Source organism: Setaria viridis, chromosome 5 (genome assembly GCF_005286985.2).
Source record: "Setaria viridis chromosome 5, Setaria_viridis_v4.0, whole genome shotgun sequence".
Taxonomy (NCBI): Eukaryota; Viridiplantae; Streptophyta; class Magnoliopsida; order Poales; family Poaceae; genus Setaria; species Setaria viridis.
Window position 1 is genome coordinate 17,262,971 of NC_048267.2, and position 15,727 is coordinate 17,278,697.

Consider the following 15,727-nt stretch of genomic DNA (forward strand, 5'->3'; position numbering starts at 1 on the left):
TTCTCATGTATCCATTGAGATTTGACATGAACTATTTGCATGTCCACATCTGATGGAAGTACATAGGCCCTAGTTCAGTTATTTACTGAACCATGTGGACCATGAGATATTCCATGATATTGAAAAAGGACGAAGGGAAGCACATATTGAGCTGGGCCTAAATTTCCAGTACAAACAGTTGAAGCCTAGCCAACTCGACACGATCGATCACTTTCTACAAAATCACGTTGAAGAAGTAACATATCCGTGTGATAACATGATCATTTTCATTTACATCATCACCACCCACTTCGTCACGGTCACTGTCGATGTCTGTGTTGTTGAAAGTACCTCCTGCCTCACAGTGGTGGGACCAAATTGTGTATCCATCCACAAACCCTCGCTTTATCAAATACCTCTTGATGACATCAGTATCATCCCATACAATATTGTTGCAAACGTGAGCGTGCTTCTTCGTAGCGTCTGACATGAAAGTATGCGAATGTCTCCGTATGCCATACATACATGCTCTATTACCCATATTTAACAACCTATGACCAGAATTATATGTTATACTAACTAATTTAATGAGCTATGGGTTGCAATTCTATAAACTAAAATAAATTATGGATGTAGTAACTAATAAGTAGAAAGAAATATAATAAAAATAATTCTATATTACCCTAAATGAAACTCAATTAAACCTTAGATGTTATAATTAATAAGAAGAAGGAAAAAAATCAAACTTAATTATCTATTAATTCAATCAACTTCATTAATTAAAACTATGGATGTAATAATTAATAAGAGGAAAAATATAGTAATTTGCCAGTTCTATATTACCCTATATGAGACTCAATTGAACCATGGATGCAATAATTAATAAGAAGAAGGAAAAAATCGAATTCAATTATATATTAAGATAATCAACTTCATTAATTACAACTACGGACATAATAATTAATAAGTAGGAAAAATATAATCAAACTCAATTCTATATTACATTAAAATGACAAACATAGCATTGTAATGGTTATAATATGACCATAGAATTTTATTTAAAAAATAATCCATTTCTAGTTATTTTCTCTCTCTTCCCTCCTCTCTCTCCTAGTTCTAGATCTAGATGACAACCTAATAAAGCTAGAAATGATGGATAGAAGTTGAAAAAGAAGGTTGGAATGACACAAACTCACCTTATATAGCCACTTCCTCCCAAGAAATCAGGAACAAAACCTTCACCCTTGGATTTGGTATTTTTGGAGCTTTTCCCGAGCTCCACTCGGGCAAGCTCCAAATGGAAGGTTGCCTGGGAAAGAAGATGCCTGCGGCCTTAAATGGGCTAGCTCTGTGCTGGCGAGCGACATAAGCCAACCGCCAGCACAGTTGGGGTGCATCTATGCTGGCGGATGCTTAGGTTGCTCGCTAGTACAGTGGCTTCTATGCTGGTGGGCGACATAAGCCCACTGCTGGCAGGTCCTTGCGTCGCCCGCCACCACAGTAGCTTCTATGCTGGCGGGTGCTAATCACGCCCGCTAGCACGCTAATTTGCTAGTGCCAGCACAAATCAAATCTGGTGTAGTGATGGGGGTATGAAGCCTCTGGAGGTCAACTTGCGACAAATAATAGAGGCAGGAATGATTCGGGATGTGCCGATCATCCTAGATGTTTCCCAGGTCTCCCATAGTCTCCCGCAGATCAGCCTTGTAGATCTGATTCTTCTCTATTCCTGATCTTGTGGTTGTGCAATGTCTAGAATGTGGCGAATGTGAATATCTTTCATGTGGTCCTTCTGGGGGTATATATAGTGCTGCTCCAAGTCAGTTTGCAGGCATCTATGGGTGAATGGTCGATGGAAAAATTCTAGAATCTTCGTAGACTTTGCGCTGAAGAAATGAGAGCTCGATCAAGATCGAGAATGGTCTAGGCTGATCAGTTTGAGCCCTTTCTGGATCTCCCGATCTTCATCTTCCTCATGTGAGCCTTCCTCGACAATCCTCGTCCAGTTGTACAACAAGATTGTACCAAATACCCTTTGATTATGTTGTATTTCCTAGCAATACATAATATGCTTTGAAATACAACATATACACAATAATGGGGTTATTTCATATGTCAAGTGGTGGGTTAGAGTAACAATTGATCCATAATCATCACTTATTCAGTAGTAAAAAAGTGTCATCAAGCTCTACTGGTGCATTTTGGACCAGTAATGGAACCTGTTACAGAGTTTAGGGACATAATACACGTTTTGAGAGTTTGGTGACTTGGTCGACATAGCGGACATGTTTGGGGACCTATATGACATAGCGGGGCCCCTCATTGTTCACAACTAGAGAAGGCCCGTTTAGTACACATGCTCAACCCCCTTTAGTACCGGTTTCGCAACCGGTACTGCTAAGTCGGTACTAAAGGGGGGTCGTTTAGTACCGGGTCAAATAACTAGTACTAAAGGGTCTATATTAGTACCGGTTGGTGTTATCAACTGGTACTAAACTATTTTTCGCCCTAAAACTAAAGAAAAAAAATTGATGAATACCCTCATTCGGGATGTGCCGATCATCCTAGATGTTTCCCAAGTCTCCCATAGTCTCCCGCAACTCAGCCTTGTAAATCTGATTCTTCTCTATTCCTGACCTTGTGGTTGTGCAATGTCTAGAATGTGGCGAATGTGAATATCTTTCATGTGGTCCTTCTGGGGGTATATATAGTGCTACTCCAAGTCAGTCTGCAGGCATCTATGGGTGAATGGTCGATGGAAAAATTCTAGAATCTTTGTAGACTTTGCGCTGAAGAAATGAGAGCTCAATCAAGATCGAGAATGGGCCAGGCTGATCAGTAGTGGTTGCAAGAAACACTACACGGGAAGAAGAATACATATACTGGGCGCAAATTAAGCACATAAGTATACACATACTAGACAGCCATCCTCTCTCCTCTTGTCCAAATGCAAACAATACTAGGGAATCCACGTTTAGTACCGGCTCGGAACCTCCCTCTAGTACCGGTTGTGCAACCGGTACTAGCAATTCGGTACTAGAGTGGGTCCTTTAGTACCAGTTGAAATAACCTTAGTACCGGTTGCTAAATTAACATGATGTAATTTTCACTTATTTTTATACATTTCAAAGAATTACATGATTCCCTACAATTTCTTATACAAAATTGTGCATATATTTTAAAAAATAAATATGAGCTCTAAATAACACATTCATATAAATGAAAAATTTCTCCATTGTACCTTATTCTAAAAATCACAAATTATTCTAGCTCTAAAGCATAAAACTTACTATACTAACCATGTATCAAGGGAGGATGAAGTTTCTAACCTTTAGAATACTCGAATGAGTGAAATCCCCAACAAATGGTCAAAAATCCGGCAGCACCTCCCCTATGGTGCCATGGATAGAGAATATAGAAAAATTCTTTAATTAGTGAGAAATGAACATTATTTCCTACAATTTGATAACATAATTGTTGAAATAACCATTAAACTCAAATGTTGCTGAAAGTTTAGATAGAAATACACAAATTAAAATTTTAGACCCAAACAATATGATACACTACGACAAACTCAAATGTTGTTGAAAGTTTAGATAGAAATACACAAATTTAAATTTCAAACGCAAACAACATGATACACTACGACAAACCATCCATTGAGTACTATCTAGAAGGACTTTAAGCATCCTTGGGCAGCGAACACGAAGGTTGCGCTAACCCAGCCTCATCATGTGGTTTATTTGTGCCTTCTGCAACGGTAGTACTAAGTGGACCTGAAACACCTGAGACTGGCGGTGGAGCATAACGACCACCAAAATGAGGTTTTTTACCCACCGCAACAATATTTTTATGACATCTTCGCAAATAACGAAGTATTGCTTTCTCCAACGTGCTCATTTTCTTCAGCTTATCATGAGAGCTAACCCCTTGTTGCGAGAGGAACGATGATCACCCCACCATCGCCACTACCTCTAGCAGCAGAAGCCATCTCTATGTACCACAATTTATTTAGCTCATATTTACAAATGACTAAATTACGAACAAATTATATATTTTCCATGTAATTTAATTAGCTCAAACATAATATATAAATAAAAAATTTCTCCATTGTAGCTTATTCTAAAAATGACTAATTACGTACCTCTATTTCATCTTATTATCGATCTCTATGTACCACAGTTTATCTCGCTCGCATTTGCCATAATTTATTTAGCTCATATTTGAAAAATACTAAACTCTAACATCATATCAATTTCTTTGACTAGTATGAAACATAGCATCCAAACAATTGTAGCTTATTCCAAAAATCACAAATTACTCTAAGTCTAAAGCATAAAACTTAGTATACTAACCATGTATCAAGTGAGGATGAAGTTTCTAACCTTAAGAACACTCGAATGAGTGAAATCCTCAAGAAATGGTCACAAATCCGACAGCACCTCCCCCTATTTCGCCATGGATAAGGTGAAGCTCAAGTTGGAGGAGATGGCTCGGGCTGCAGGAAGAAGGATGGGTATTTATAGGAGGGATTTTAGTACCGGTTGGGGGCACCAACCGGTACTAAAGGGGGAAAATTAGTACCAGTTGATGCCCTAACCTGGTACTAAAGGGGTGTGCCACATTAGTACCGGGTTAGGGCAGCAACCGATACTAAAGGGGGTGGCGCATTAGTACCAGTTGGATCCACCAACCAGTACTACCTTTAGTACCAGTTGTTGCCTCTAACCGGTACTAAGGGGCTCACAGCGCCCTCTCAGGGACTAGCCGGGCAAAAAGTGATCAGTCTCGGGACGAGAGCTCCATTCCCTAGTAGTGAAAGTAAGCAATACATGCGAGTTGATGAGAACAAAAGAAAGAAGAAATGCATACTAGAATTACAAATCAACAGCCCGAATTTGCATTAATAGATACAGAATGCGTCCTCCTTTGCTCTCAAAAGTTTTTCATAGTACACTTTCCCATCCATGACGGACGTCTAGTTAGACTCGAGCTGCGCGTACCAGATCCCCTGGATCTTCACATCCTTAGGTGCCTTGGCCCCAAGGTCGGTGTCCGACGGCTGCACACTCTCGAAGACACCGATGACCTCGCCAGTTTCCGGGTTGCTCTTGGTGACGCTCAATGTGATGTTGCCCGTCGACGACGCAGCGTTCTTGATGTTCTCCTTCACGAGCTCCTCCTCGTCTCCCCTGCCTCCGGCGGGGAGCGCGACGGCGTTGTCGTACCCGGTCGAACCACCACGGCCCTTGGGGTCGAGGAAGGAGGAGCCACGGTAGCTGGGCACAAGGAAGGGCCCGCCGAAGCTCTCGGGCTTGCCGGTGGCGACGAGCTGCTTGACGGTGAAGAGGAACGGCACGCGCTCGCCTCCTGGAAGCTGCACGGTGACGGCGGCGTAGTCGATGCCGTCCTTCTCCTCGAACTTGAGGGTGCCGTCGGAGCCGACCTCGAGCGGGCCCTCGATCTCGTCGAGGGTGTAGGTGAGGCGGGTCATGAGCTTGGTCTTCTGGAACTCGGGCGGGGCGTTCTTGGCGATGCCCTCGGCCTTGACGGTGAAGGACGTCGGCTCCAGGCAGAACTTCTTCATCTGGTACTTGCCGGCCTTGAACGGGAAGGAGTCGACGCCGCCGTCGATGGTCGGGCACTGGTTCGCCGTGCCCGTGCCCTTCACCTCCATGTACGTCTTGCTCTGGATCTCGTCGTAGGTCAGCCTCTTGGGCGTGCCCTCCGCGCTCGCGCCCTGTAACACGCACGCACACGTCATCAATTTGTCTCCCAAGTCCCAACTATGATAACAAATCGGATTCAGCCACGGTTGCTTACCGAGACGAGGAGCGCCGATGTGGCGAGCGCGAAGCCGGCGAGCTTGGCGGCGTCGATGCACTTGCTGGCGACCTCCCTGACGTCGGACTGCAGGGAGCACGAGATCCTGCCCGCGCCGGCGTCGACGCCGAACGCCCTGGCGACGTGGGAGGCCTGGCGGGACGGCAGCGAGGCGGAGGCCCGGCCGCCGATCTTGGCCGGCTGCATTAGGGTGGCCGCGGCTTGGAGTGACGCTGCCATGGTCGTCGTCGCTGCGCCTGCGCTGTCCTGCCTCTGGTGTGAGATTGTGTGTCGCGAAAGGCGGGCGAGCGTTATCTATGCGCAGCTAAGCCAGCGCAGCGGAGGATAAGAGGAGCGGATAAGGCGTAGCCTCCCATTGGCCGTTGGGGGTTCCGGGCTATGGTGATGCCGACGTGGATGCACACCTGGCATGGCCAGGTGCCACTCCTTCCTGGGCGTGTGGTGGCGGTGGCTAGTTTTGCTGTGGGGACTCGCACGGCAAGGATCTCTATCTGTGGTGGTGGTGGCTTCCGTTCCGTATATACGTAGTAATTGGATTCTTGATGATTATTCTAAAGCACTGTGTTACAATCACTGATAGTAAAACACATTTGCTTTCATTATTTATTAGAACGGAACTAGCCGTCATTTTTTAATTTTAACCCTTTTAAAACTAAAATTTTATAAATAACTCATTCGAATCTATATTTCCAAGAAGTAACCCTTTTGATCACGCTGAGCTCCCGGCCACACCATATACAATAGCGTGACTAATATAACACGGTGGCATGGACAAATAATGATGGTTGCATGGCATTGACGTGGTGATGATGTGGTGGAGCAAGTCACGTCAAGCCATCTATCGTAACCAGCTCCCGTTGTTACTGCTGCACTCAAAGTGCACAAAAATGCAGCCCATTTATCCATATTTCATCTTCCATTCTAATTAGATAATGAGCTCTTAAATTTGTCAAACTCTAAAATTATAAATCTATGAAGTGTATAAGTTCCATTTTAAGTTCTTGTACTTCAAAACATAGTGTGGAAAGCCAGAAATTCAATTTGTAAATATGCTAAATGTTATTGGTTGTATACTTATATCTGAAGAGATCAAACCAAATGATGATAACATCGATTCAGTTATCCATTTTGTGACATCCTGATTTGATTGCATAAGCAAACTTCAATATTATTCTTTGAATTTGAGCTATGAATGTTGGCCCAAAATAATTAATCACGTAAATTATGATGCATGGCCCATGAGTTGCTACAGATGAGGGACTTGTATGCATGGATATTAAGGGTCTGTTTGGCTCCCCCGCTAAAGTTCAGCACCTGTCATATCGGATGTTTGGATACTAATTAGGAGTATTAAACATAGGCTAATTACAAAACTAATTGTACAGATAGAGTGTATTCGCGAGACGAATCTATTAAGCCTAATTAGTCCATGATTTGATAATGTGGTGCTACAGTAACCATTTGCTAATGATGGATTAATTAGCCTTAATAGATTCGCCTTGCGAATTAGTCTAGGGGTTTTGGAATTAGTTTTATAATTAGCTCATGTTTAGTCCTCCTAATTAGCATCCGAACATCCGATGTGACACTACTAAAGTTTAGCAGCTAGTATCCAAACACCCCGTAAAGATTCTGGTTGCAATACTAGACTAAGCCTGAAGAACAATACAACGACCTCATTAGCACAACAGTATTTGTCCATGTGTTCCACCAGATGGTCAGGATACTCTTTCTTTACTGGCTCCGACAAGATCAGCTAGCATGAGGGGGGCATGTAATCTGTAACAGGTTGTTAAGCTGTGAGAAATATTCAGAGTGTAGCAGAAGGCAATAAACATAACAAACTTGAACTTCAAATAGCTGCGGAACCTCAAATGTCTGCTTCAGCAGGAACACGTCATCCTAAAAAGCAACGACACGAGAAAGGGCTACTTTTTGTTACTGCCACGTGTCACTTAATTTTTGTCCGCGCCACCATGTGATATTGGTCACGGTATTGCATGTGGCGTGACTCATCAATTAGTCACGCCACGCAGCTCGGCGTGACAAAAAGGCTACTTCTTGGGAAATATATATCAGGAGGAGTTATTTATAAAAATTTAGATTTAAAAGGGTTAAAATTAAAAAAAATTGTTTATAGTTATGATGACATCGATCCGTGATATTGCGATGAATAATCAAAGTAAATAATCAAAGATGGAAGATGCTTCGCTGATGTTTCGCAGTGGAAAAAGAATTTTTTTAGAGTATAATAGAATAGAGAAAAGAAGATAACATAATAATGAATCTTTTGCATGTTGAACTACTGGCTACATTATGACAATGGTCGTAATATTGTTTGGATAAGCTGTGGTACTAAAATACTTTTTTCACAAATTGAATAAATATGGTAATAGGCAGAAGGACGAAACTGACATGTACAAATAGAAATTAGTTAAGCATCTACGTTAAGCTATAAGATAGTTTTCTTTCATCTAATACAATCTATGCATGCTAGTTCTAGTAGAGTCATGTTCTTTATTTTGGGAGAAGATTACATCTATATTTTCTTTAATTTAGTTTTAGGGCTAAACATGCAAAAGATGCATGCACGGGGAAAAATGCAGGAAAGATAATACGTATACAGTGCACGGTAGTGAAATTTGTAAATTAACAGACAAACCTGATATCTCTATTTGATGACACACTAAAAAAAGTGTGGAAGAAGTCCAGCAAAAATAACATCTGGCAGAAGTTGTTATATAGACGCAATCAGGTAAATTTTGATGTATTAGAAAAAAAGAAAAACTAATAAGATTTTGCATCAGTGAACAATCTTGCAGCAGACAATCGAATGGTGGTATCTAAGAAACAAACATGACTGCATGCGTGAGAAAAAAGTCGCAGCAAAAATAAGAATAATGACGTACAAATATCAGTGTATTATTATATTGTTTCTTTCATGCGCAAATATGACTCACATCTGACATCTTATATTTCGTATGCACTACTACCATGTAGGAGTTACTGTATACTGATCCATAAGAGTCCTTTTTTTGTTGGCTGCATGATCTCCCACGGCTTTGATACCACCAACTCCAACGTTTCGACACAACTTTCGGTGGTTCAATTCTACACATTCTGATTTGAATAGGCCGAATTCAATTCCTTGACAGGACTGTTCATGACTTGACGTAATGTTTCCCATCTGAATTGTCGGTAAAAAGTTATTGATCTATGGACGGATGCATGGGAATCAGAATCACATGCGAGGAGTATTCCCGATGGTTGAGGATAACACTACCACCTTGAATGTTTGATACTAATTAGAAGTATTAAATATAGTCTAATTATAAAACTAATTGCACAGATGGAGTTTCATTCACGAGACAAATCTATTAAACCTAATTAGTTCATGATTTGACAATATAGTGCTAAAGTAACCATTTGCTAATGATAGATTAATTAGCTTTAATAGATTTGTCTCGCAAATTAGAATTCATATGTGCAATTAATTTTATAATTAGCTCATATTTAATCTTCCTAATTAGCATCGAACATCCGATGTGATCCTACTAACTCAAGAGGATGATCGAATTACAACATGTTTAGTTCATCCTTGATTACTACAGCTACAAAGATGATTACCTCTATGAGAGCAATGAAGCAACTCCAACTGGACTACAGAGTCCCGCTTCCTTGTAGATACTCCCAACCTTTTTATTTATAAGACGCATACGTGTATCAAGATTCAAACTTTGCAATATTTGATAAGAATTTGACTATTAATTTTTTATTTTTAAAATGTAAACTTTATATGGTTGGATTCGTATCAAATATATTCTACAATGATTACAAGTTTATAAACACAAATAATATAATATAAGATAAATAAATGGTGAAAGTGTTATTTGAAAAATCGTACCACGTCATACCACATCATACCATATTTTTATAGACATATATGGAGGGAGTAAGCACTTCCTTACTAATCTTCTTGGCATGATCTTGTGGCGGGTGATCTGCTGCTCACCGTGTCATACATCATCTGTGGCGTGACCTCACAAATGTGATATCGATTGCTGGCCAGCCGGCCAGCCGCGTGCTCGATCGGATCCATCATGCTGCCACGAGAATATGTAGAGATTTAGAGTTTCACTGCCATTGGATCTTGTATGTATACAAACAATAATTACATTCCTACTAGAATCTTGTGCTGCCATGTTTAGTATCACCGGTACCCTTTTCCTATTACTTGAAGGTTTCAACGGCCTGCTATGAATAGCATTGAGTTACCTTTTTCCTCGTGTCAATAATCATTCTTGACAAAGAACGGTCGAAGGATAGGTACATCAAGTTGCCTTTTACTTCTTTTCAAACGTTCTGGAGAAAACAACATGGAAAGGATCAGATGAACTCTGATTTTGGAAAGGGAGGACGTGGACGGATTGGTCCCAAAGGAGTCTATGATTTTTGTGTGTTTGTTTTTCCGTATATTCCTACTACAATCTTGTGCTGCCATGTTTAGGACCACCGGTACCCTTTTTCTTACGTGAAGGATTCTACAGCCTGCTACAGAATAGCATCGAGTTACCTTTTTCCTTTTGTCAATAATCATTCTTGACAAAGGGGGTGTTTGGATCTTTAGGATCTCCTAAAATTTATGTCACATCGAATATTCGGAGGCTAATTAGGAGGACTAAATATAAGCTAATTATAAAACTAATTACACAGATGGAGGCTAATTCACAAGACGAATCTATTAAGCCTAATTAATCCATCATTAGCACATGTTTACTGTAGCATCACATTGTCAAATCATGAACTAATTAGGCTTAATAGATTCGTCTCGTGAATTAGTCTCCATCTGTGCAATTAGTTTTGTAATTAGTCTATATTTAATGCTCCTAATTAGTATCTAAACATTCGATGTGACAGAAATTTTAGGAGGGACTAAAGAAACAAACACCCCCAAAGAACGGTCGAAGGATAGGTACATCAAGTTGCCTCTTACTTCTTTTCAAACGTTCTGGAGAAAACAACACAGAAAGGATCAGATGAACTCTGATTTTGGAAAGGGAGGACGTGGACGGATATCGGATAGGTCCCAAAGGAGTCTATGATTTTTGTGTCAGTAGACCTGCAGGCAGCACCTTTTGTATCCCCCAAGCTCAAGCTGCGAAACCGGCAGCCTCGCCCAAAGCAACCACTCGCTAGCACACGGCAGAAACAAAGTTAACAAAACGAACAGCCTATCTGCTACGTATAAATACTAAGAGCCCACGAGGCAAAACCATGCTCCTTTTTTGCAATCTTTCCCTTTGTATTATTGTCCCGTTCTTGGTTCCGTCCTCCTGCGTCCAAATAGCGAGCACCACTACGGAAAGCGTTGCGCAACCGGTATTGCTAGTTTGCATTACTAGGGAAAACGTCATTAGTACCGCTTTCGCAACTAGTACTGGTAGTTCGGTAGTAAAGGGGAGGTCTTTAGTAACGGTTAAGATAACTGGTATTAAAAGGTATTAATTTTTTTTTGAAAAAAGAATCCCCCGCAGGCCCCGCCGCCCCCCTGCCCCGTGCCGCCCTCCGCCGGCCCGCCTCCGCCAGCCTTGCCGCCCTCCTCCGGCGTAGGGATACGAGGTAGGCTACACTAGCGCAAATCAAAATTTCTACCGCGTAAAACCAGGAAGAACTGCCATATAAGGATCACGGGATTACCACTCGACGCACTACTGGTGCGGAAGATGTAGATTTGCGTCGATGCAGTGAAGACGATCAACGTAGTCATACGTAGTCGATCAACGTAGTCGTACGTAGTCGATCACGTCAACATCCAGCAGCTCCTCAGCAGCTCGTCCACGTGTAGCAAGATCGCCCTCGTGCCACGGCTCGTCGTCGGCTCGTCGTGGCTCGTCGGCGGCTCGTCCAAGTGCTGCAGGCGCAACACCTCCAAGGTATCCACACGTGCAGGGAGGAAGCATCGAAAGCCGGACTGCTAGATCCGTGAGTTGCAACAGGCGAGGGCGTGGGAGGCGCGGCAGATGTGTTTCGCCAAAAAGGTGTAAACCCTAGGGCGCCCCCACCCCTCTATTTATAGAGGTTCCTGACGGGCCTCTGGGTCCGAGGCCCATTAGTACTTCTAAACCTAATCCAACTCGGATCAGATCCGAATTGGGCTTCCAGCCCCTTAAGTGTGTGACCCTATGGGTTCGGATACGTATAGACATGGCCCGAGTACTCCTACTCGGCCCAATAGTCGGTAGCGGCCTCTAGCAAGACGTGCCAACTCCTATACGCACACGAAGATCATATCAGACGAACCATCACAACATAATATACATGCTATTCCCTTTGCCTCACGATATTTGGTCTAGCTTCAAGCCGAACGCTCTTTCTCGATCCTGTGATTCGGAATCCCTTTGTAGGTTAACTCTTAACCGTACGTAGCATGGCCATGCATTTTCGGATCCGATCACTCGAGGGGCCCAGAGATATCACTCTCAATCAGAGAGGGGCAAATCCCATCTTGATTGACCATGTCTCATAGCATGCTTCTTGACAAACCCGAAAGCTACCTTTATAACTACCCTGTTACGGCGTAGCGTTTGATAGCCCCTAAGTAGGTCGATCCACATCTTGAATACATGCGACAATCTCAGGTCTAAGGACAAAGCGTATATGTTGTTTAAAGAGAGAACTACTTGTCGTGTTGGGTCAGTCCTAGCACATGTCTCCACATGTGTCCACATTATTAGTTCAACATCTCCATGTCCATGACTTGTGAAACATAGTCATCAACTAATACATGTGCTAGTCTAATATTCATGTGTGTCCTCACATGAACTCCGACTAGGGACAACTTTAGAATAACCATACAAGTAAAGAGTTTCACATACAATTCACATAATTGCAAATCAATTCAAGTAGCCTTTAATGGATATTCAATGAACACAATATACAAATCATGGATACAAATGGAATATCATCATCTCTATGATTGCCTCTAGGGCATACCTCCAACATTCGGCACCCCCGCCTCCACCCCCATCGCAGCCCTCCGCCCAGCCCCGTCACCCTCAAATGCACGCCCGCCACTGCTCCTGCCTCCACCCTCCCGCGGCCCTCCGCCACCCGCCCCCGCCTCGTCGGGCCCTTCAAGAAGGCGCTCGAGGGCTTCACCCACCTGCTTGTCGCCGTCCAAAAGTTCTCAAAGTGGATCGAGGCACGACCGGTTGCGAAGATCAAGTTCGAGCAGGCGGTACAATTCTTCACCGACATCATCCATCGCTTCGAAGTCCCGAACTCCATCATCACGGACAACAGCACGCAGTTCACCGGGAAGAAGTTCCTCAAGTTCTGCGACAACCACCACATCCGAGTGGACTGGTCAGCTGTAGCGCATCCCCTCATGCATGGACAGGTCGAGCGGGCCAACGGCATGATACTTCAGGGTCTCAAGCCGCGGATCTTCGACCGCCTCAACAAGTTCGGCGGCCGGTGGGTTGCGGAGCTCCCCGCAGTCCTATAGAGTCTGAGGACGACCCCCAGCAGGGCAACTGGCTTCACCTCGTTCTTCATGATCTACGGGTCTGAGGCAATCCTCCCCACCGACCTGGAGTATGGGTCGCCAAGGGTCAGGGCGTATGACGAACGAGGGAACCAAGCATCTCTCGAGGACGCGCAAGACCAGCTCGACGAAGTGCGCGACATGGCCTTGCTGCACTCGGCCAAGTACTAGCAAGCTTTGCGACGGTATCACAGTCGTAAGATACGGGGCCAAGCCTTCAATGTCGGCGACCTAGTGCTTTGCCTCGTCCAAGACAAAAGAGGTCGGCACAAGCTGACCCCTCCATGGGAAGGTCCTTTCATCATCATGCAAGTACTGCGGCCGGGCACGTACAAGCTGGCGACCCCCGACGGGCAGGTCTTCACCAATGCTTGGAACATCGAGCAGCTAAGACGTTTCTACCCTTAGCTATTTTTTTCAAGTTTGTACATACACACTTTTGTTATCTTTTAGTTTGTGAAAAAGGAGCGGGTTTGAGTTGCCTTCGCTAGAGTTTGTCCCATGCTTAGGGATATTTGAGCCTGGCTCTGCCCCAGGGTCGCACATCCCTCGGGGGCTATCAGGGGCTCCGACCCAAGACACTTGGCTTCTTCTCAAAACACCATTTCCCCAAACCGACCCTCTTCCTAAACATTTGGGTGTGAAAAGAAAAGAGTGCGCGAACGATGCTCGGACAAGACCGATTGGACCACCAGAAACCCACGCCCCAATAGCTACGGTGCCTTTGCTCATCGGCGCTTCCTGACACAACCGACTCGCACTCTGATCTTTCCAAACCCAAAAAACAGGAAGAGGATCGAAAACTTTTTCGAAAATTACACAAATAGAAAGTCCTCTGCGGCCATCGCAGAAGCAAGTTCAAAGTTAATTAACATATTTACACATTCTTGGGCATCTGGGCCCGATACAGCTAACTCGTCCCCGGGTCCTCCGGCGGGATGGGCTCATCCTCCAGGAGCTTCGCCAAGGCCTCCGCTGGATCGAGCACCGACGCGTCGATCTTGTCCAGCTCGGCCTCGGAGTAGCCGGAGGCATACCCCCCGCTCATCGCGGCGAAGTTGATGCCGGAGTAGTGGGAGCCGAAGACGCCAAAGGCCGGCCTCACGTCGACGTGGAGCGCCTCCCGAGCGATCTCACGAGCCCGCCGGTACGCCTCGAGGACACGAGCCGCCAGCGTGCTCGTCCCTTCCACTTGGACCACGCCAAGGTCCTCGCAGACGATGTGAACGGCGTCCCACAGGTTGGCGTGCTCGATGTGCTCCGCATAAGCGGCGTCCCTCAGACGGGCGAGGTCGGCCTCAAGACCTACCCAGAAAAGCCTGCCAAGTCATAGACCAGCGCAACGCTGCACGTAAGAAGACAACGAAAGCCTTACCCTCAGATTGAGCCTTCAGCAGACACTCCCGGTCGAGCCCTTGGGACACAGCGGTCTGAAGCCCCTGCATCTGTGAGTGGAGGTGACTGACCTCTGCCCCCAAGGTCGGCTGCCATCCTCTCAGCCTCAATCTTCTGACCTGCCTCGAGGTCGCGCTCCTACCGAGCCGCGTGCCGCTCGTGCCGGATACGCTCAACGGTTTTCTGAAGGGCCTCATGCTCCTTCCTCAACCGTGCAAGATCCTCGGCATCGTGGCGGGCCTCCTCGGCAACAGCCTGGAACTCCTCGGCATCAAGCCGGGCCTTCTTGATGACGGCCCTGAACTTGTCCTCTGCCCATCGTGCGCCTTCCCACGTCTCCTGCTCGTGCACTCGCAGGTCAGCAACATTTTGCTGGGCGGCTGCGAGCTGCCCGGTAAGCTCCTCGGTCCACCGCGTCTCTGCGGCAAAGCGCTCCCAGACCCCCCGCTCACTCCGGAGGAACTCGGACTTCCCCCGGCTGCATTCCTAGAGGGCCTGCAAGATGATTTACACTCAGGAACCGTCGGGAGAAAAGAGGGACGGAGAAATGAGAGAGAAATAACCACCAAGAGAACACCGCACCTGACCGCCGGGAACAACAACGCCATCCAGCTTCCCCATCGCGAAAGATAGGGCAGCATGGACGTGTTCATGTCCGCCCTGCACCTCCTGCCACCTTTTTCGCTCCCCGACATTGTCCAGCATGAAGCGGGGCCTCAAGGGACATCCAGTGCATGGTCGGCCCTCCCCACGCATTAGGGTCGTGACCAAGCTGGACGAGGGCATGGGAGGACTCTCTGGCCTGCTCCGACACCGCCGTTCCTCGTTGTCGCTGCCAAGGCGGGCACCACCTTCTCCGCCGGCGCTGCCGTCCTCGTCGTCACCGTCGAGGCGGGCGCCACCTTCTCCGCCGGCGTCACTGTCCTTGTCGTCATCGCCGAGGCGGGTGCCACCTTCTCTGCT

The 15,727-nt window shown here is 45.4% G+C and overlaps 1 protein-coding gene across 1 annotated transcript; it reads right to left on the reverse strand.

The window, feature by feature from the left end:
• Window positions 1–4,856: 4,856 nt before the first annotated feature.
• LOC117858010 (oxygen-evolving enhancer protein 1, chloroplastic) lies at window positions 4,857–6,092 on the reverse strand. The gene is made up of 2 exons (XM_034740960.2): window positions 5,803–6,092; window positions 4,857–5,719 (listed from the first exon to the last, which is right to left on the reverse strand). Exons 1-2 carry the CDS (start codon window positions 6,040–6,042, stop codon window positions 4,958–4,960), a joined length of 1,002 nt encoding a protein of 333 aa, XP_034596851.1. The 5' UTR covers window positions 6,043–6,092; the 3' UTR covers window positions 4,857–4,957.
• Between the last annotated feature and the right edge of the window lie 9,635 nt (window positions 6,093–15,727).

Bases quoted from the DNA above. Each gene is read 5' to 3' on its own strand.
- LOC117858010 (XM_034740960.2), bottom strand. From the start codon at position 6,042: ATGGCAGCGTCACTCCAAGCCGCGGCCACCCTAATGCAGCCGGCCAAG. The intron at 5,720-5,802 runs GTAAGCAACCGT...TGCGTGTTACAG, and splicing joins CATCGGCGCTCCTCGTCTCG to GGCGCGAGCGCGGAGGGCAC.